The sequence below is a fragment of the Otolemur garnettii genome, unplaced genomic scaffold (genome assembly GCF_000181295.1).
Source record: "Otolemur garnettii isolate 467f Iridium unplaced genomic scaffold, OtoGar3 scaffold00056, whole genome shotgun sequence".
In the NCBI taxonomy this organism is placed as follows: domain Eukaryota; kingdom Metazoa; phylum Chordata; class Mammalia; order Primates; family Galagidae; genus Otolemur; species Otolemur garnettii.
The window spans coordinates 213234-235245 of record NW_003852451.1 but is presented as its reverse complement, the minus strand read 5'-3'; the positions used below and the strand labels follow the sequence as shown (position 1 = coordinate 235245).

Here is a 22012-nt window from a genome sequence, read left to right as displayed (position 1 = left end):
AAAAAAAAAAAACAATAATTGAACAAATGAACTCGTGAATGCAACATGGTCTCCAGTCCTAAGCAATTTATAGTTGAATGGGAGGTCAGACGAGAGAGCTGCGCTGTGGGAGAGAGATACACTGCGATCCAAGGGGGAGGGGGTGAACACGTTCATGGAGAAGGTGACACCATAAGTGAACCTTTGGGGGAAAAGAAGATGAGAGAGTGGATGGCAAAGGTGCTCTGGGTGGTATGAGTTTCCATGGAGCACAAGCAAAGGTGGGAGAGAATTGAATACTGAGGACGTGAGGATGTCCCATGACACTGGATGCATCAGTCCATTCAGTGTTTCTATAAAAGAACACCTAATACTGGGTAATTTATAAAGAAAAGCTGCAGAACCATGAGACACAGGTTCTGCAGGCTGTACAAGAACCATGGCCCCAGTGTCTGCTCCTGGTGCAAGCTTCAGGGAGCCTTCCCTAGAGGCAGAAGGGGAGCAGTCAGATGCTGTGACCAGGGTGGGAGCAGGAAAGCAAGGACAACAGCATTAAACAGTCAGCTCGCATGTGGACTAGCAGAGCAAGAACTCACTGCCTTAGGGAGGCACCAGGCCATTCATGGGGGGCCCCCCCGACCCCGATACCCCACCAGCCCCCACTTCAACACTGGAGAGCAGATTTTAGCATAAAGTTCAGAAGAGCGTGTTTAACATTGACCAAGTTATATTTTAACTTACACTAATTTTGAGCCTGGGACCTTGTGAAGCATATGTAACTCCCATGTTACTTGACCTGTACTATGTGACCTGGCAATTCAGGTCATAAACTCATCCTAGAAAAAGTGCTGCATACCTCATTGCTGAGTATTACTTATGTGGTGATCCTATCATTGTGCAGGGTCTGACACTTAAGTTTGCAAACTTGCTAAGCGAGGTTTCATGACCTTGGTAGATCAGTGTCTCACAACTGTGCTCCTGTTGACATGTAGCGGTGTCTTGCTGAGTGGCATTCATTGTTGTTGTATGTTTTTGTGTGCCATATGACAACAGCTCTGATGGCCTTTCCAGAAAAAGAGTTCCAAACTAGCTTTAAAGGGTGGACTAGACACTGGTATCAATGCACAGCTACCTAAGGGCAACACTAGGATGAATTCATATGCTTCACAAGGCGCTAGGCTCAAATATTCAGCAGTGAGGTATGCAGCACTTTTTATAGGATGAGTTCACAAACTTGTCAGATCTCACATAACCTAATGAAACACTGTGGCCCCAAGGAAAAGAACTTTTTTCTAGTATGGCCATCAATATTTTAGAGAAAGGAGGTGGAGGCCCTAAAAAGGGTCTTGACTATGTGTCAGCAGTTCAGATGTTTGAAGAGGTGAGCAGTTGGACCTATCTTCACACAGCATGGCAGTGATGTGAAGGGTGAGTTACAGGGAGAAATGGCCATGGGCGTGGGCCAGAGCCTGTGTAGCAGTAGCAGTGAAAAGTGGATGCATCTCAGAGACAGGATAAGGAGGCAGTGTGGTGGCAGAGGAGACACACTTGGCCAGCAATCAGACGTGGAAGAGGAGGTGCAGAACGAGTCCAGCTTTGAACATGGTGGCTCAGAGGAGCAAACAAACACCAGCATGGTGTCGTAGTTTGAGTGCCTGTTATTCCATATCTGAGGGCCCTAAGTAAGTGGCACGTGATAAAAGGTGTTTACTTGTTCTATTTGAAGGTTACTATTTTGTTTTGAAGGAGAAACTAGTTGTCTTTAAATTTTGAACAGGTTGCTAGAACTCGGCACGTGCAAGCAGAAAGCTACTTGGTGTACAGCATCATGAGCAGCGGCGAGATCGAGTGCAGCAACACCCTGGAGGACGAGCTGGACCAGGCCCTGCCCAGCCAGGCCTTCATTTATCGCCCAGTCCGACAGCGTGTGTACTCACTTTTACTGGGGGACTGTAAAGGTGAGAATTGGTTGGTCTTTTTTTCTTATGGTTCCATTTGGAGTTGAATTCTGAGAAACTGGCTAGATGAAGCAGAATACATTCTTTGAGGACTCAGAGGCAATTAAGTAGGATTTCGTTTTCTATGTCAAATATGTAATTGAGAATGCCACTGGCATCTGTAACAATTTATATGTGACCCATGGGATGTAGATGAATTAGCAAGCAGCTGGTCAGCATTCATTAAAAAAAGAATCCCTGGTTTCTATAAAATGTTATATTTTATGCCTTAAAAGGATTTGTGCTTTTTAAAAAAATGTCAAAACTCTTACTGTAGGATTATAGGTTATGCTTATTATTAGGAGACAATGTCTACTTAGTCTTACCTCAAAAGGTGATTTTCATGAAATAATTTTACAAAATCTAGTATATCACTTAAAATAGAAACACAGTTTTTATTTATAGTTTTGTAATTATGTTTACGTTTTTCCCATCTTTATTTGCTTTGTGCACTTAGCAGCCAGAGTAGGGCGACGACCCTCAGTGAGGTAACCAGTAAAAATGAGAGGACTTCAACACCAAGTGCAAAGTCCTCAGAGCCTGTCGCTCACTGTTAGGAAATAGTTTGGGGGTGCTTGACCGTGTTGGTGAGCACTTCTCCTGAGAGACCAGTGATGCTTCGTCCTGAGTGGCCTCTTCCATTAGGCCCTGCTCATCTCAGACAGAGGCAGACCTTGGGTGCTTTATGGTCAGATTTGAGAATGTTTGATAACAAACCCCACCTGTCCCACTGTCAGGGCAGAGGTAGATGAGTGGGATGCTGGTAAGAGACTGTTGGTGGCCCATTTGCCTAAATAACATTTTCAAATGTGAATGTTATTATTATATTACTGTATTATTCTAGAAAATATATATTTACATAATCTAAAAGTGGTGGTGGAATCGTCACTATTTGGGGGACCTACGGGTAGTGGGATTCTTTGGATCTCATTTGTGTTAGATCCTGTGGTGCCATCCGGTGTGTATGGCCTTCTCCTGTGTGACCTAAAGAAGAGTGAAAAAGATGTGTGAGCTGATCTGAAAACAAATCAGAGAAACTGTGGAATAGAATCTGAGGCCAAATATATTTGGCTTTTTTCTTATTTGGCTCTCTGCCAATACTTAACATGATTGTTCATTGATTTTTAGAAAAGATATCTTTCTTTATGAAAAGGTTTTTACATTATAGAATAATATTTACCTGTTCAGGCTGCTTCATTAAATGAGATTAAACTATATAAGCTTCACTAACTTAGATCTCATACTTTGTTAATGGAATTTATTTATAGCCATATAGATAACTTTATTACATAGTCACATAGGAAGAAGTGGTCAAATTGGACTTGTCTTCATAATTGATCTTTAGTTCCTCTGTTTCCCTTCAACTTTGGCCTTTTATATGAAGTTTGCATTATTAGGATATGAAAATAAAATGCTATTGCTGATTTATTTATGGTGATTATAATGAAATATATTTGATATTATTTGCTTGTCTGTATTGTTCTATGTGTAGTTGAAAATGGTGTATATTCTGTAGTTGTTAAGTGTAGTGTTCTGTAAATGTCAGTCGTGTTAATAGGGTTGTTCAAGGCTGGGCTCAGTGACTCACACCTGTAATCTTAGCATTCTGGGAGGCCAAGGCAGGTAGATTGCTTGAGCTCATGAGTTTGAGACCAGTCTAAGTAAAAGCGAGACCTTGGCTCTACTAAAAATAGGAAAAAAAAAATTGAGGCAAGAGGATAACTTGAGTCTAAGAGTTGGAGGTTGCTATGAGCTATGATGCTAAAGCACTCTACCCAAGGTAATAGCTTAAGACTGTTTTTTTTTCTTTTTAAGACTGTCTTAAAAAAGACAGGGTGGTTCAAGTCTTTTGCCGACTTTCTGTTTACTTATTTCTGAGAGTGTTAAAATCTCCCCTTACTATTGTGGTTTTGTCTGTTTATTCCTTTAGTTCTGTTAGTTTTTTACTGGTGGTGTTTTGAAGCTCTTTTGTTCGGTTTATATACATTATTGAAGATTGTAGTGCTTTTTAATGAATTGATGGTTTTAACATGAGATTTCTCATTTCTTGGTCATCAATTCCTTGTCCTAAAGTTGACTTTGTCTTAAACATGCACTCCAGTTTTCTCCATGTTAGTGACTATATGATATGTCTTTTTTTTCTATCTCTTGACTTTTAAACTTTATTTTTTTACAGTTTAAGTGATTTTCTTTTAAATAGCATGTTCAGCATCTTTTAATTGAAGCATCTGAGACCATTTATATTTAATGCATTATTGACAGAATTGGGTTTTAATATTCCATTTTTGTTCTTTGCTCTGAATTTTTTTACCCTTTTTTTCTAATTTTCCTGACTTCTTTTGAATTAATTGAATAATTTTTGTAATAGTATTTTGTTTTGTGTCCTCATTTGGCTGATTTGATTTACCTTTCTTAAAGTTTTTAATTTGAAACAATCATAGACTCACAGGGAGTTGCAAAACTAACACAGATTTCCATGTAGACTTTACCCAACTTCCTCCAAGTATGACATCTTTTAGAACTGTGGTGCAATATCAAAGACAGGAAATAAACATTGATGCAATAATGTTAATTTATTAATTTTATCTTTTTTTGCATGAATGCGAGTATGTGTGTGTGTGTGTAAAGTTCTGTGTTGTTTTATCCCATGCAGAGATTCCTGTAACTACTGCCACAATCAAGTTAAAGAGGAATATAAAGGAATGTTATATATTATATATAAAGGGATTCCCTCCTGCTGTTCTTTTGTTCTTCCCCGAGGCTCTGTCCTCTGGCTACTGCTAATCTGTTCTGCATCTCTATTTTTGTTCCTTTTGAGAATGTTACAATGGAAGCCTGTAATATGTCACTGTTAGAAATTGTATGTGTATTATGCATATATCTTAAGCTAGTGTTTTTCAACCTTTTTTATCTCATGGCCAAAAACACCATCACTAAGACAGATGTGTCTTGAGAGAGGTGGCAGCTTTCACCTTGGCAGCAGTGAGTTGATCCTGAGCACACGTCGGAGGAGCTGTGCACCAGCTCTGTGCAGGCCTCCTGCTCCCTGGAGTGCTGTGACATTTGACTTTTCTGAGCCCGTACAAGGCAGGCATCTGGGGATGGGTGGGAAGAGAGCAGCTTTGTGGGGGGGGGGGGAGAAGGAGGGGAGGACCAGGATGAGGCTGAGGTTGGTAAGGAGGGGCTAGACACACGGGGTTACAGTAGGCTGGGGGATTCCACAGCCAAGAAAAGCCATGTACTGTGGGCAGAAGCCAGCAGGATTGCAGGGGTGGGGAGCAGGTGAAGCTGTTGCCAGGGAGCAACTCTAAAGGTGGGAGGGCAGCAGGGGCATCCAGGAGCCTGAGCACATTAGGGGCAGGCTGGTGGACAGGGGTCACAGGGCTATAGCAAGTGAGGGCACACGTGGGTATGGTGAGGAGGGAAAAGGGGGAATTGCTTGGGTGATGGCTGCAGACAGGCTGAATGGGGTACTGAGTGTCTCTGCTCACAGCAGCTTGCTGAGTCTGGTAATGGAACTGAAGTCAAATTGAACTTTTATAGCAATTAATAATCCAACATACAGAAATGCCTTTGTTCTAGATTATTTTTACCAACTTTTGAATAGTCTAATATAATAATAGTTTTGTTAGTTATTTAAAACAGTGAGTTCAAGACCAGAAAGGATTCTCATTCTGGCCTTTTGTCTGTAAATGTTTTCTGAGACCATGGGAGGGCAAGATGGAAGGGGTGAAAAGTGGTGAGTGGTAGACTCCACTCCCATTTAGTTGTTCACTTACCCAGACTGTACTAGAAGTTACAGCTCTTGTTGGAATGAATGGACTGCCCTCAACTTGGAGGGCAGGAACCCCAGGTCACGGTGCTCATGCAGAGTGGGGCTGCCACACGTGAGCCTGTGGACACATTTTCTCATGCACCTGCTGACCTGTCTGTCTTTGTTCAGATGGCACCAGCACGTGCCCAGCCGTGAAGGAGTGGTTTGTGTACCCTGGGAACCCGCTGCGGCACCCAGACCTCGTCAGGCCTCTGCAGATGACTGTTCCAGGTACAGCTTATTTAAGGAAGCTGCTCGTCTCCCATTGTCAGTTTGAGAATGGGTCAGCTGTGTATGCATCTTTTTCTGTATACTGATTTTTATCCATACCCTCGGCCCAGGATGAATGTGTCCATCTCATGAAGTCCTAAAGTAATGGCAGAAATGACCTTGTAGTGGATTGACCCTCAGCAGGCCCAGGGTCACAGTGATGGGGAGAAGGAAAAGACACAGGGCAGCTGTGGTCAGTCTAGGCCCAGACACCCACTGGCCTCTGAGCAGGTGCCCCTGCTTTGGCAGAGTGCATTTCTGACCTGTCAGTCCTTGTTTGCCCCCCTGCTGAGTGTGTGTTCTGATGGGTTGTGGAGCTGGGAACAGTCACATTTCCATGGTGGCATCTCACAACATGGTGAGAGTAACTGGCATCAGTCTGGAGAGTAGCCTTTCTTACTATGAGTCTCAGCATCGGACAGAAGCCAAGGGCTTACACCCTCAGGGCTGTGCTCCAGACAGGTAAGGAGGAGGCTGAATTTCAGGGTTTATTTTTAGTGGCTACATTATTTTTTCAGAGAACACATATTTTTCTAAAATTTCTCTAGTCTGTGTTCATATGCATTAAATTCTCTGGTGTCACTACATTTTCCATCACATGAGCGTATAGTTTACCAAATATGGATCTGAGTACTGCAAATTGTTTTTTTAAATAAATGGAATTGTGTTGAGAGAGAACTTGAGAAAACTGATTATAGATATTTTCTTATTCTGTCAATCAGTGATAGACTCAAAGCTAGTATTACAAAAACAAATTAAAATTCATGGACATTTGTTTTTATAGCAAAAAATATTTTTTAAAAGATAGCCAAAATAATTTTCTGATAATTTTTTTTGTGTGTATGTAACTTTCATCTTACAGTAATCTTTCCAAAAATAATCTGGAAGTCCAGCTTTGGTGGCTCACGCCTGTAATCCTGGTACTCTGGGTGCCCAGGGCAGGTAGACTGCTTGAGTTCAGAAGTTCGAGGCCAGACCTAAGCAAGAGCAAGACCCCATCTCTACTAAAAATAGAAAAAATTATCCAGGTGTTGTGACAGGAACATGTCATCCCAGTTAACTCAGGAGGCTAAGGCAAGAGGAAAACTTGAACTCAAGAGTTTGAGGTTGCTGTGAACTATGAGCTAGCTACCTGGGGGAACAGTGTGAGACTCTGACTCAAAAAAGAAAAAAAAGGATAAAATAATCAGGACAAGGTTTATTATACCTTTTTTTATGGTTTGAATTAAAGAGTATATTTGGCTATTCATAACTGTACCAAGAGCTAATTTCAAAGGCTGTGCTATAAAATGTTTTAATAAACCCTAGGAATTGTGTATGAGGCTCAGGGAAACCCTGCCCTGGCACTCTAGGCAGGGAGGCTTACGTGTGCAGGAGCACAGACCATGCACCAGTGTCCTGCCCTGGAAGGAAGTTCAGATGCCTGTGTTAGATGTCCACAGCCAATAAACTAGAACAAGATTTGAATTTTATTCAGATGATTTAGATGGCTACTCTCTTTTTTTATACTCATGGTTTTTTATTTGCGTTTTGAGACAGTCTCATTCTGTCATTTTGGGTAGAGTGCCGTTGCATCATAGTTCACAGTAACCTCAAACTCCTGACCTCAAGCGATCCTCCTGCCTTAGGCTCCCAAGTAACTGGGACTACAAGTACCCACCACTACTTTTTTCTTATTTTTATTAGAGACGGGGTCTCATTCTTGCTTATGCTAGTTTTGAACTCCTGAGCTCAAGTGATCCACCCGCCTTGGCCTCCCAAAGTGTTGGGATTACAGGTGGGAGCCACTGAGCCCGGCCAGTGTTTATATTACAAGAAGACAAGATTTTAAAATTTATTTGCTTTTCAATATCTGTGAGGAGAATTGTCAAATAATTTTAGACTAAAGTGGAAGATAGATCATCCAGCTTCCTGTCATAGGCATTCTCCTAACACTGCTCGAGAAGCAGGGGTCCTGCCGCCAGGCCCTCCACTCCTCCTGGCAGGAGACCTGTTACGTGTTCTGCTACATTATTAGAGCTAGTTCTCCCCAAGTCAGACAAAGGACAGCCATAGCTGATGTGCTTGCTGTTCTAAGACAATTTTAATTAGGTCAATCCCATCAATGCTGCATTTTCAGTAAATCTCTCAATATAGTAACTAGTGTTCTTTCTAAAAAACTTTTTCCTCTAACAATACTTAATGGTTTAATGCTTTCTTAAATTATAGAAATAAAAAGATATCAGATATTTTCAACAAAATGGAAGTGAAGCAGAAGGATTGCAAACAAAATTGTAGATATTACTTAAAAATTAGAAAGGGGAAAGAGTGAAAGTTGAGCAGCCAAGGGAGCAGAGAAAGAAATCTCATTATTGGTTAGTGTGGTCTACATGTTTATAGCCCTCAAAATTTATACGTTGAAAACCCATTCACCATTGTGATGTTGTTGAGAGAATGGGGCCTTAGCAAGGTGACCAGATGTCACTTGTGGCCTCAGGAAGAGGCCCTGGAGAGCTGACTCCTGTCTTCTACCTTGGGAAGACTTGGCCCAGGCACCAGCCAGCCCCTAGGACATCAGGAAACAGATTTATCTCGTTGTAAGATACCCAGACTATGGTGTTACATTATACCAGCCCAAACAGACCAAGGACTAGGCTGTTTTATTTAGGGAGCTCTTTGTATGCATATACTCCTGCCTGCTCCTCCTCAGGTCAGGAGACTCCTGGGCCTGTGTGTGCACATGGGGGATGTGTGTGTGCGTGTGCACGCATGTGGGGTGTGTGTCCTTACTCCTCAGCATATCATGAAGGTCCTGGGGTTGTGTGTGTACATGTGCCCCTTCCCACTTGTTTACATGCCTTGGTGCTCCCCATATACCCCCTGCTGTGCTCCACTCTGTACTAGTGGGTCTGGGGCCATTGAAGGAGCCTCTCTTGTCTCCAGACTAGAGATTCTTTTTCAGAAAGATGGTGGTAACTTTTTCTCTTTTTCAGTGTCACATTTTCGTCTTTAGGATCATATCCTCATTTTTAAAATGGAGGAAAGCTTATTGCACACATCTAATTGGTAATTTGTCTATCTTGAATGAATTTTTCAAGTATTCATGATCAATAAGTGAGTTTGGTATTCCTTGGCCATGTACATTTGACTCACCAGAAACTTGGAGCATATCTCAGATGACTGTTGAAAAGGAGCTGTAATTTGTATTTGAGTCATTCTGTCCTTTGTTATTAAACAATTGTTAGTAGTATCTTGTTTCTCCTCCTCTTGTTCATACTGTTGATGGTTTTCATTTTGACACTTGGTTCTCAACCTGTGGGTCACAACCCACAGGAACTGTGTTAAAGGCTCACAGCATTAGGAAGGTTGAGAACCACTGGTCTAGACCAGGGGTCCTCAAACTTTTTAAACAGGGGGCCAGTTCACTGGCCCTCAGACTGTTGGAGGGCCGGACTGCCGGCCCTGGGACAAGTCGGCTGCTAAGCAGGACAGGCAGTGGCGGCAATAACACTTGGCAGACTGGATAAATGTCCTAGGCAGGCCGAATGTGGCTTGTGGGCTGTAGTTTGAGGACACCTGGTCTAGACAATCTTGAAGATTTCTGTGAGTGGAGGAAAAAAACCTGTGTGTGCACACACGCCCTGAGTGAGGTGCTGATGTGACTGCCTCTGTGTGTGTGTGCGCATGCGCATGCGTGCATGCTTTGAGGAGCAGCTGGTATGACTGCTTGTATGTGTGTGCACATGTGTGTCTGAGTTTGTGGGATATTTAGACCCTAGCCAATCTTGTACTTCAGGGTATATTTCCCAGCAAACTCAGCCTATCATAAAATCCCAGCTGCAGAGAGTAATAGGAGGCGTCACCAGTCACAGGTAGATGTGCCCGTTGGACAGGGGCACCTTTTAATTATCAGAAAGTGGGGGCGTTAGAATTGCCCTTTGTCTACAGTGCTGTGTGTCTTCGTCCAAGCTCATCTACAGTTTGTTGTGATTTAAGTAGATAAAATTTTTTCTTTAGATTTTAACAATTTGAGTGTATATACAGAGGGTGCCAAAAAAATTATATATACATTTTCAGCAAGGAAGGATTGAATTTTATGATACCCAAATCCCTTTTAACTTCTACAATTATAAGGGTTATTCAGCATTATTTTCCTTTATTAAAATGTGTTTATATATTTTTGGTACCCTCTATATAAAATATAGAAATGAAACACTAAAAATTACATTTCAGAAATCTCTAATAGCTTTAGAGAAGCACATTCCAAAGCATAGGGTCCATTGATGACTTGCATCCAAGTCTTCCATTTGTTACAATGTAGACTTCCAGCCACTTAATACCTGTCAAATCAGAATTCCTATGTACAGATCCCAGGACAATGTATTTTTATCATTGCAATCTCTGTAGCTGATTCCTCTGCAAAGGAAAGTTTGAAAACCATTAGTTGAGGGATGTAAGGAGCAAACTAAAGGGGCAGGTTGATGGGGCCTCCACCAGGTGTGTGCCATGGCCGTGGTGTCAGTGTGGCTCTGATTTGCTACTGCACAGAATAACGCAACATGGACTTTGTTTTTTTTAACTAGGGGGAACACCTAGTTTGAAAATACTGTGGCTGAACCAGGAGCCAGAGGTGCAGGCCCGACGCTTGGACACACTTCTGGCCTGTTTCAACCTGTCCTCCTGCAGGGAAGAGCTGCAGGCCGTGGAGAGCCCGTTGGCAGCTCTGTGCTGCCTCCTCATCTACCTTTTTGTCCAGGTAACTCAAGTGCTGAGGGACTGTGCAGTGGGGACCCAGGGCTGCTCCTTGCTTGTTCTTCTCCAATATCTGTCTCATAGAATAGTGTCAGTCCTTTGAGATGCTCTATAAATAAAAAGGAGGCTCTTTGGTGAAATACACTTGAGAAATCTGCCCATGATATTAGACTTGTGACTGGTACATGTGTGAGCACTAGAGGCTTGGGAGCCCTGGCAAGTGGAGGAACCTGCGTTAGCTTTGACTGAACTTCCTTTCCTGGGGAGAACCCATGCGGTGGTTGGGTTGGTGGCCCCTTGCTGGGAGGTGGTGCAGTGCTGAGGCTGCACTGTCACACTCTGGACAACAGGGACAACAGGAAGGTTGTTTTTGCCAAAGTGCCTGACGAAATGTCTGCTGAGGTTGCGGTCAGCATCATTGTCAGTGTCCCAGGCAGCTGGACCCGCCCACTGAGGCTGCTGTTGAGATTACAGCGCCAGAGCCTTCATCTTAGTGTCACTCAACAGGTTGGGCTGTTTTTTCCATTTGTTTTACACTTAGTTTATGTATGAAAATCTTGAAGTTCAGTTAAAAGATTCCCCTTTTTAAATGATTTTCTATATCCATGGTAGTGTTGGATACCTTAGTAACAGAAGGTCTCCCTGGGGTGAGTAATAGACCTCTCTCTGAGATGTCTCCTCCCCACCCTGTCCCAGTTCTGTGGTTTAGGGTGATTTTTTGTCTCACTGTTGACAAGACACCTGCTGCTGCCACCCTTGTAGATGTTCTCCTAAACTCTGACCCCTCTGATCCATCTGTTTAGCTCCGTGATGGATCTGTGTGAGCATAACTGCTAATTTTCATTGCCTGGAATAGAAAGTTATTTTGTTCTTACCCCTGAATTTATGCACTATTAATTGTCTTTAAGACAATTACTCTTCCTGTGAAGTTACATCCCAGGGAACCTTGCTCTGTTTCTCCTCCTGAGTGTCCTCTTGGCTTTGTGCATTCTGCAGCTTGGTCTCCAGTTTGCATTTTGTAAAAATGTGGTTAAAGGGCTCTTAGAGATTTCATTGCTTCATTATTGGTTTCACATACATCAGTGTAAACTTTAGGCTTTGCATTACTGTTTTGAATAGAATACTTCTTTGTACGAGCTTAGCAAAGCATAAATTAAGATGGCAGAAATTATTTAATATTTGTAAAAACATTTCTTTTGCTATTACATATTAAATATGCATGCATGTATTGTCAGTTAATATTTTCTGCCCATTATTTATGAATGTTCCAGGTGTCTTGGTTGAAGCTGAGCCACAGTGGGAAGTGGTAGGTAGCCAGTAACTTGAGTTTTGTTCTCAGTGCTATGTGTGCATAGCCACAGGGACGCCTTGTGTCAGCTCTGGGACCTCCATGTGGACATGTTTCTCTAGCAGTCCCTATGGTTGTACAGCCTGTGGGGTCAGTGGTCAGCAAGGCTCTGCTCAGCTTCACAGCACCTGCTGCTGTGAAACCCACGTCAGACAGGAGAGCCCTGTTGATGTGAACTGGTAGCAAGGCAAGCATCAAGAAGAAAATTTCCACTTTCCTTTTTTCCTATTAATAATGAGCTTTTAAAGAAAGTTTTTTTCAGTGTAGGTCAGCATGAGTAGATTCAGTGACATGACTTTAAAGGAGATGTTAAAACTGGAATTTTTTTTTTTTTTTTTTGCAGTTTTTGGCTGGGGCCAGGTTTGAACCCACCACCTCCAGTATATGGGGCTGGCGCCCGACTCCTTGAGCCACAGGTGCCACCCTGCCCTGGAACTTTTTTAAATTAGAAAACAACAGATCAGTAATAACCATTAAATTAAGAAGGTATACTGTATTATTCATGGAGATAATTCTCAAAATTTATAAAGCAGAAAGATAAATTTATAAAAATGTTATAATTTGATACAGTTAAGCCTAATTATATGTTTTGATATGCAATATGGGATTTAAAAAATTGCTACTGTTCAATGTACACAAACTGCAGAGAAGCTAAATACATTTACGCTTGGTGTTCTTGAAGAGCGGGTTCAAGGAACCCAAGTGCACTGTGTTCTGTGCACGTGCAGGTCTGCCTCTGGCCTGCAGATCTGTTTGGAGACTAGTCCTCTCTTCACAGAATGGTTCACATCTCGTGAATACTGGATTTCCCATCCAACTTGGGTTGAAGAAAGTCTGCATATAAATGGACCTGCCCAGTTCAATGCCATGTTGTTCAAGGATCAAATGTATCCTCATTCACTTAATGACAGCAACAAAAGATTCTATTAAGATTTAGCTGAGAAAATACTCTGGAAGCGTAAGTTTACATCATAAAAAAGTACATATTTCATATAATCTGTAGGTAGAACAAATACTTTATGATAATATATACTTTATAATGTATATTACTGAATGATATCCATTATGTGAAATTCTAAAAAGTTGGGGTATAGTACTAAGAGTCTTGGCAACCTCTGTTTTAGTTTTTAGTTTTGCTGATTACAAAAAACGACATAGTGTGAAATTGGTTAACTGAACAAACATGACATAAAATAGTTATTCTTTTCTTGTAGTTGGTATTTTAAGATCAGCATTCTTCCAGTGTTACTAAAGTAAGATGTGGGATTATATGCCACACCCTCACTCTGCAGGGAGGTGGAGCATGTGGGTTTCAGAAAGCACTTACTTATGCTGGGTCTCACTTCTAAGATTTGGGTATTTTTTCTTGATCCTAGGTATTGTGCATTTGAGATTTTTTTTCCCCAAAAAAATAATTAGAATGCCTATCATCTATACAAAGGGTGGCACCCACCTGTGCAGCAGAGTGCACCGGGGGAGGACAGGGTCAGTAGGGAGGTCAGCCAGGTTTCAGCAGCAGTCGGCATCTCTAAGTGTATCCATGTAGTAAGCAGGAGTCTATAGTGAACAGTTGTTCTGATTTAACACTAGGTTGTTTTTATCAGAAATAGACACATTAGGTATTTTTATTGTCCAGAAAGAGTCATTGAAATTGTTATTGGTGAGTTCGTTGTTTTTCTATGTCCTTTTCCTCAAGCCATTCCTTGCCACAGGACATGCTTGTCTGTGGGAACCGGCCCCACGGTCTTGTGATGGTGGTGGGTTGGGTGGGATTGTTCACTAAGTGGCACCACAGTGCTCTCATCTAGGTGGCTAGACATGCCCGACGAGTAGGGAAGTCTTGGTCTTGCAGCAGAGTGAGGCAAGAGGTGGCTGTGGCCACCATCTGATGTTCAGATGTCCACAGCTGCCTCAAGACCCAGCCATTCTCAGTCTTCCTCTTTCCTTTTTTTCCTTTTTTTCCCCTCCTGTCCACCTCCCTCCCTCCCTCTTTATTTCAAGGTAGAGTCTGTTTCTGTCATCCTGGCTAGAATACAGTGGTGTCATCATAGCTTACTGCAGTCACAAACTCCTGAGCTCAAGGAGTCCTCCCACCTGGGTCTCCCAGAGTGCTGGATTTACAGGAGTGAGCCACCACTTCCCGCTGCACCTTTCTCTGGTTTCTCGACACTTTTGTTAGATCTGTGTGTCCCACAGTGGGCAATGCTTCTGTGGGTTCTTATTTACTTTAAGCTGGGACCTGAGGACACCTGTCAGGGTAGAGGGAGATAGGCATTGGCCCGGTTCAACCTGGCTATGGGTGCTCCCTGACCAGAAACCCCCGAGCTGTCCACTCTGTGCACTTGGTGCCAAAATGATGGCTTATGTTGCTGTCCACTTGGATTTGGGTGGCACCTTCTGATCATTCCCAGATGTTATGGAGATTTCTACCTTGCTGAAGAGTACCTTTACTAGAGTCAGGTTCCCCTGTTGATTTTGGCCTGTGAGTTATATGCACAGCTGAGGACACCGTGTAGAGAGCTTCACAGCCAGGGGCCAACAATGGTGAGGAAGAGGCTCTGCTTTCCTCAGCACATGTCCTTTGCTGCCGGGATCAGCTGAACCATGTGCGTGCCTGTGTGTGTGTGTGCATCTGTGCCTGTGTGTGCCCCTATTCTCTCTGTACACATGGACCTATGTATCTCTGCCCATGTGTGCACATGTGTCTGTGTATGCACACGTGTGCCTGTGTACCCCTCTATGGGCCTGCGTGTGCCTGTGATGCACGTGTGTACCTCTGTGCACACGTGATGCCTGCATGTGTACCTCTGTGTGCCTGTGTATACCTATTTGCCTCTTGTATGCACGTGTGTGCCTGTGTGTTCATATGTGTGCTTGTGTGTACTGTTGTGTGACTCTGTGTGTGCACACGTGTGCACACATGTGCCTTTGTGTACCTCTGTGTGCCCACATATGCACATGTGTGCCTGTGCGTCTGTGTGACATGCACCCACAATTAGCAATCAGGATCACCTAACACTGTACTTCCTCTGTGTCTTACAGGTAGACACCCTTTGCCTGGAGGATTTACACGCATTCATTGCCCAAGCCCTGTGCCTCCAAGGAAAGTCAACTGCACAGCTGATAAACTTACAGGTACAGTCTTGATCCAAGACAAGGGGCAGTGAGCAGAGGGTCAGCATTCCTTCCAGCCTCCTCTTTCCATCATAGTTGATGCTTCACAGGTAGATTAGGTCTTTTCATAACATAGCAGCTTGTCTTGGCTCTTCTGCAGCTCAGCAACAAGTGACAGGATCAGGTGTTGACAAGCACTGCCTTAGTTTCAGGCTGAGAGGCTTGTAGTTCTCAGCGCTGCCTCCATAGTCTCATAATTAGGAGAGAGTCATTTACTCAATTATTTATAAGCCTTGCCAAGTTCTGCTATTAGCAGTCTGGACCCATTCTGCCTGCCTGCCTGTTCTGTTCCTAGGCCTAACCTCCTAGCTACCCTGGTGACCCTCAAGGGCCCCGCACACCTTCTTGGGTATCCTCTTTTAGTGCTGTGTACACAGTGAGTGATCAGTGCAGGGGTTATGTAAGGAGAAGGTGCACTCCAACCAGAAAATGCATCCTCCATGTTGTTCTATTCAAACATTGCGGGGAAGAGTGTTTATTCCTTTAATCTTAGCAAATGGCCTCTCTCAGTCAGCTCTGGGACTCTCAGCTGCACCCTTGAGATCTGGGCATTGGTTATTTCCTGTTGGAAAATTCAAAGGTCAGGTCACTTATGGATAGAATCTTAAAGCTTTGCTTTACAAATGCTATTTGGTAATGATAATTTTTTAGCTTTATCCATAGCTTCTATTTTTTGAATTCATTTTTTATATTTGTCTTCCTAGTGAACAAAACTAATAAATTTCATTTGTAAGTGACCTTTTACTTTAACCTCAGAACTCTTGCATACTAGGTTTAATCCATAATTAATTGTTATAGCAGTCCAATTAAATGAACGTCAGATCTTTTTTTATTAGAAATAACAAAAGCTAGGGTGGTGCCTATGGCTCAAAGGAGTAGGGCGCTGGCCCCATATGCCAGAGGTGGCGGATTCAAATCCAGCCCCAGCCAAAACTGCAAAAAAATATATATATATCAAAAGCTGTTAAAAAACTATTTTTTTAAAGTGGTCTTTTTTTACCTCCATTAAACAAAATAGAATCTCAAAAAGTAGATTTTGCATTGTTAGTAGTTAATACTAATTCCTCCTCCAGACCTGGGGATCTGCCCACTGCCACCCTCTTGGCCCTGGTTGGATCTACCATCAGCCATGGCTTTCCTGGTGTGGCTGAGCTGCTTCCATTACATCTGAGGACTCCACCCCCCTAGGTCCACTCTCTTCTTCCCTGTCGGTAGAATTAAACCAACAGACAGAGGTGGAAAGGGTCTTTAAGCTCCTGTCCTCTCATCCTGAGGAGATGTGGACAGCAAACAGTGGAGTTGGGGAGTTTGGGTATTTGGGTTTGTCTGGACCTTCTATGTGATCTTGAGCAACTTAGTAAGACCAAGTGACCAAACCTCTGAGCCTCAGGGTCCACAGATGGGCAGCATGGTTTTTCTCTGTGTTTCTCTCTCGAGACCCCCCCTCTTGACACCCCACAGACTCGCCACACTTGCCTCCTTGAAGCAGAGCCAGGTGCCTGCTACTCTGCTGTCTCCTGCAAAAAGAGCCACAGGAGAAGAACACCTTGAGCACCCACTCCCACGTCACCCTCCCACACAGAGGCTGCTTCCCCTTGACCATCTGCTGGCCAACTTGCTTGGTACCTACAAACGTAGCAGAGATTTTTTTTCCAGGGCCCTAGTTTTTCCCATTAAGGATGGAGCCTGTGCCAGCTATCACAGTCACTGGTGCCTGTGAACCCACTGGGCAGCTTTGCTCTCTGTGAAGCTGGCGGTCACTTGGGAAAGGTGCATCAACAAGGACAGAGCTTTGTCACAAGCCATGGCACCCCTTTATGTTCTAGGCAGGGACAGCTCCCAACGTCACAGCTCTTCTGGGCTCCTGTCTCAGTCTGTTCCATGTTGCTGGAAAGGGCTGACCCAGGCTGGGTCATTTATGAAAAGCTCACGGTTCTCCTGACTATATCAGAAGCATCCCCTCCTGGAGCAGACCTCAGGGGCCTTCCAGTCAGGGTGCAGGGGAGGGGGCACCAGGCTTCTTTAACACATTAACTGTCTCACTAAAGACAGGATGGGCCATGGTATTTTGGTATGAAAATAGAATAAAAACAAGGAAATTCAGACCAAAGAGCAGGCAAAAACTGGGTGTGCCGCAGAGTGGTGTGAGAACAGAGTGCCCTGGGACCCCTCCCAAGGCTGCCTGGCACACAACAGTGTTTACAGCCTTAACCATGGTCATTTTCAACCATATCAGAACAGCATATGCTTGGCCATGTAGCACTTCAGCCTGCTTATCTGTGTCATTATTGGGAAGAGTGGCCTGTAACAGACCTGTGGGTGATGGAGCCCGAAGCTCTGGGCTGTGCTGGTGGCACAGGTTTCTGTGGGAGAATGCTTGGAGGTTAAACCAGTTAAGGACAGATAGGCAGGAAGCATGCTGGCCCAGTGAGGCTCTGTTTGGTGATGTCTTGGGATGCTGTTTACAGGGATTAGGATTTGCTGCTTGAATGCTGAGATGGACACAAAGGCTTCTCCAGAGCAAAGCTGTGCAGTGAGGCTGTGAGCAAGTGGGCAGCTGTGAGGTGGCTGTCCTGGGTGCTGGACGCTGTTACCTTCTGGCCACTTCCCTGGCCAGAGTCTCCACCTGCTTCTAAGAAAGGGCCAGGTTTCTTGCACTGTCCTGAAAGGGGTGGCTAATAAGGGGGGTGGGTGGTCAGTCTCCCTGGCTGGGTCCTGCTTGAAGGTGATGGCACCAGAGAGCCCCCACTGTGGGTTGCAGGGGACAGCGTTTTTCTGTTTCCTGACAAATGGGTAATTTGTAAAAAAAAAAAAAAAAGTGAAGTACATAAAGCAGACAGTGTTGTGGCCACGGGCTGTGTCACAGTGTGGGGTACGTGCAGGCCACTCCTGGGCTGTTTTCCTCCATTTTAGTGCCATGTTCACCTTCTGAAGAGTGAGCCTACCATCCTATTCCTCTCACCACCAGTAGTTTTACAAACGTAGATGAAGTTACTTCTAAACTTGTTTTAAATTTTGAGAGTTCTGACTATAAATAAATAGAAATTTTTCTTTAGGCAATAGAAAAACTATAAATCTCATCAGTAGAAGTTTAAAATAAAATAATTCTATGCCATTGAATGTCCAGATCATATTTTATCTTGCCACAGATTAGTTAATGAAATGTTAAATCTGTGGTCCCTAAGCCCTATGGACCATTGCCAGTCTGTGGCCTCTTGGGAACCAGGCCTCGCAGCATGAGGTGAGCAGTGGGCAGGTCAGTGAGTCATGCTTCATCTGTATTTTCAGCCCTTCCCCACTGCCCAAGTCACCCCTGACCTCTGCCTCTTCTCAGGTCAGAGGCAGCAGTACATTCTCCCAGGATCATTAGCCCTGCTGTAAACTGCACATGTGAGGGGTCTAGGCTGACGAGCGTTAGGAGAACCTTATGCCTACTGACCTGAGTTGGAGCCAAGACGGGGATGCTGGTGCTGGGGAGCAGTTGCAGATACAGGAGGGTACCAGAGAGTTTTAACTGGACAGAGACTGCAGAGTCACAGACTCACATCAAAACCAGTCTTCCCAGCTTGGCGGCTCCCACCCAGTGGGCACAGTATGTGGGTACACAGCGCACTCCTGGGTGTAGGACACAGCCACAACTCTGATTTTTACCTGTCATATGTAAATTATATAACCTAATGGTTTGTACCCTCATTCATCGGAAATTTTAAAAAAGAATGAAGAAAAACAAATCCCTCCTCACCCCAGTCTGTGGGGAAATAGTTTTCTGTGAAACAGGTCTCTGGTACCAAAGAGGTTGGGTGCTGCTGTTTTGAATCACACTCTCAACTTTGCTTTATCAAAAATTTGAACCAGGGGTTGGCAAATCCATAGGCCAGAGTCAGCATATCACATACTTTCTGTAGGGCCTGGGAGCTAGGAATAGTTTTTGTATTTTTATAATGGTTAGGAATAAATCAAAAGAAGAAAAATATTTCATGATATAAAAATTATACAAAATGCAAATTTCTGTGCCCAGAATAGTTCTATTGGCACAGCTGTGCTCCGCTTTTGACGGCTACCTGCACTACCTCAGTGGAGTCGAAAGTTGTGGAAAACCACATGGCCTGAAAAGCCAATAAAACTTATACTGGGCCCTTTCTAGGAGAGCACGCTGACCTTCTCTGAAGCCACTGAGCTATTATGCCTCAGGCTCCCTGGTCTCTGCATTTGTGGCCTCCGTCTGTGTCCCCGCTGGGGCTGCACGCACTCAGAGTGGCAGTAATAATCTGTCCTATGAGTACAGCAGATTTTAGAAAATTTATAAGGCCTCTGTAATTAGTTTTGATATTATTCCTTTGCTGCATCTTGTTCTACTGCTAGAAAAGTGAAGGTCTGAAGAATGGTATGTCAGCAGCAGTTCTTGTGGTAGAGCTGGAGAGCAGCGAACCTTCCTACCACCCTTCCTTGATTCCCACCACTCAGCCATCACTAGCAAGGCACCCCAGGCTTCATGCCTTCTAGGGCCAATAGCTCTCTCTGCTCTCAGTCCCGTCCTGAGGGACATGGCATAGGACGCCGTTTCTGCAGACCTCCTCTTCCCAGCTTGGGGAGCCTTATTTCCATCTGACATAACTGTTACAGGTCAGAGTTCTTGAGGTTCCCAGGGGGATGCCACAGTTCCATCACTGACCCTATCATTGCCTGTGTGGTGTCTGCAGTGACCAGAAAGGGCAGGGCACAGGCAAGAACAGCAGAACTGCAGCTGACAACACAGGTGTAGCCCCCCATTCTTGTGAAGACAAGTCTCATGACACCACTGTGGACTTGTTTCTTTCACAGTTGGTTTCTTCCTCTAGCTTTACACTTACAGTTACGTAGTGTCTGGACGGTTGTGAGTCCCTAAGAGGCTTGGGTCCTATACCAGAATCTGCAGCCTTGAGCCCTGTGCCAGGTGGGGTTGTCCTTCCACGGGAAGAGAGCACAGACCCACCATCATGGCCACAAATGGACGTGGGCATCAGTGCACAAATGGATGCAGCCCCATGAATAATCCTGTCCACCGGGTTAAAGTTGGAGCTTGGCAGCGGTGCTGTGCTCAGTAGACCATGACCACAGCCACTACGAGGCATCTTACCACCCAGCAAGAGCCTCACCCTCTGCAAGGCATGCCCTGGCACCCACTGAGCGTCTTCTCTGATGTGTTTGTTCTAGGCATTTTATGTGCAGCATCACCCAATGGGGGCTCTTGCACTGGCTCCTCTCACCTTGCACAGAGTTTTCGTAAACTCCGTCTGGCCCACACCAGACCTTCCTTCCTGTGGCTGAGGCCGATTCCCCAGGAGTGGCCAAGTCTTTTTATTCAGTCATTAGCCGACAGACCCTTGGGTTGTGTCCACATTTTGACTGTGTGGGGTAATGCTGCAATAAACCTTCCTGTAGGACTGGCAGGTTCCTCACCTGTTCCTAAGGAAGGCTTTGCTGTTTGTAAAATGCCTCTAACTATGGTGAGAAGCTGTTGTGTTGCGTTCAGAAGCTTCACAGATAAATATAAAAAACACTGGCAATTTAAAAGACCCACCTGAAGACGCCAAAAGAGGAAAATGGAATTCTCCAGATGAGTGTGAGAAGGAGGGACAGCCTACCCCACAATCACAGGTGAGGGCAGCAGGGCCATTGCATGGGAACCCACAGACCCACAGGGAGCTGGGGCTGCAGTAGGCATGTCCAGACCTCCCAGTTCAGTTTTCAGGAAACTCATCTTTCCTTGCTGTTTGTGCAGTGAGTCGGGAAATTGAAAAAAATAAAGAATAAAATGGGGTAGTTGATGCTCAGATTTATTCAGTTATTTTCAAGTTTATCCTGCTGATAGGAGTGAAAACAATGTTATTAGGAATAGATAACTTCTTATCCAGAGAGACCATGTAGGTAGATGTTTCTGCCTCTTGGTGACAGCATGGTTAGGGACCTCCTACTAACTTACACTTGTGATTTTTTTTTTTTTTAATATGGGATTTGTCATAAATGCTAGGAACACTTTCGTTCATGTGCTGTTTTTACAAAGTATGTTTACTATATAATATTGAGAGTACAATTAGACCTTCACTGGAAGTCACTGAGATTAGTATTTCAAAGGCACCTCGTGATACTTTGATGATTTTAATGTCGCACAGTGTGATGGCCATGTGCAGGGTGCTTGTTCAGCTGTGCGAGTGACCACCTGATCCTCTTTTCGGCTCTGTGGTTCTTGTAGCGTGAGTGTGTGTGACAGGGTAGCACCAGGGTGAGACTCACAGCTATGACAGCAGCATGCCAGGCCACTCTCTGCACTCCCCTTATGTAAGTTGTGTGTGTGCTAGACCCAGGTGCAGGTGTACGCAGGCCACTGTCAGCCCCCTCCTCCTGCATGTGTGTCTGTATATGTGTGTGTGTGTGTGTGTGTATGTTTGTTTCTCTGTGTATGTCTGTGTCTGTATATGTATGTCTCTGTGTGTGTGTATATGTGTGTGTCTCTGTGTATGTCTGTGTCTATATGTGTATGTCTCTGTGTGTGTATGTATATATGTCTGTCTGTCTGTGTGTGTCTATATATGTATCTCTGTGTGTGTATATATATATGTATGTCTGTGTCTGTATATGTGTCTCTGTGTGTGTCTGTGTCTGTATATGTGTCCCTGTGTGTGTCTGTGTCTGTATATGTATGTCTGTGTGTGTGTGTGT

General features: G+C 44.1%; 1 protein-coding gene across 7 annotated transcripts in view; it reads left to right on the top strand.

Moving 5' to 3' along the window:
- The window catches only part of FAM120B (family with sequence similarity 120B), a 75513-nt gene that overhangs the window by 23672 nt on the left and 29829 nt on the right, over positions 1–22012 (top strand). For 6 of the 7 annotated variants that reach the window (XM_023514633.1, XM_023514632.1, XM_012806745.2 and 3 more), the window contains 4 exons: positions 1757–1937; positions 5920–6021; positions 10623–10795; positions 15182–15274. In XM_023514633.1, the coding sequence (XP_023370401.1) occupies positions 1757–1937; positions 5920–6021; positions 10623–10795; positions 15182–15274 (549 nt within the window). The remainder of the gene's footprint in view (positions 1–1756; positions 1938–5919; positions 6022–10622; positions 10796–15181; positions 15275–22012) is intronic. The other variant, XM_023514634.1, reaches the window with a different exon arrangement.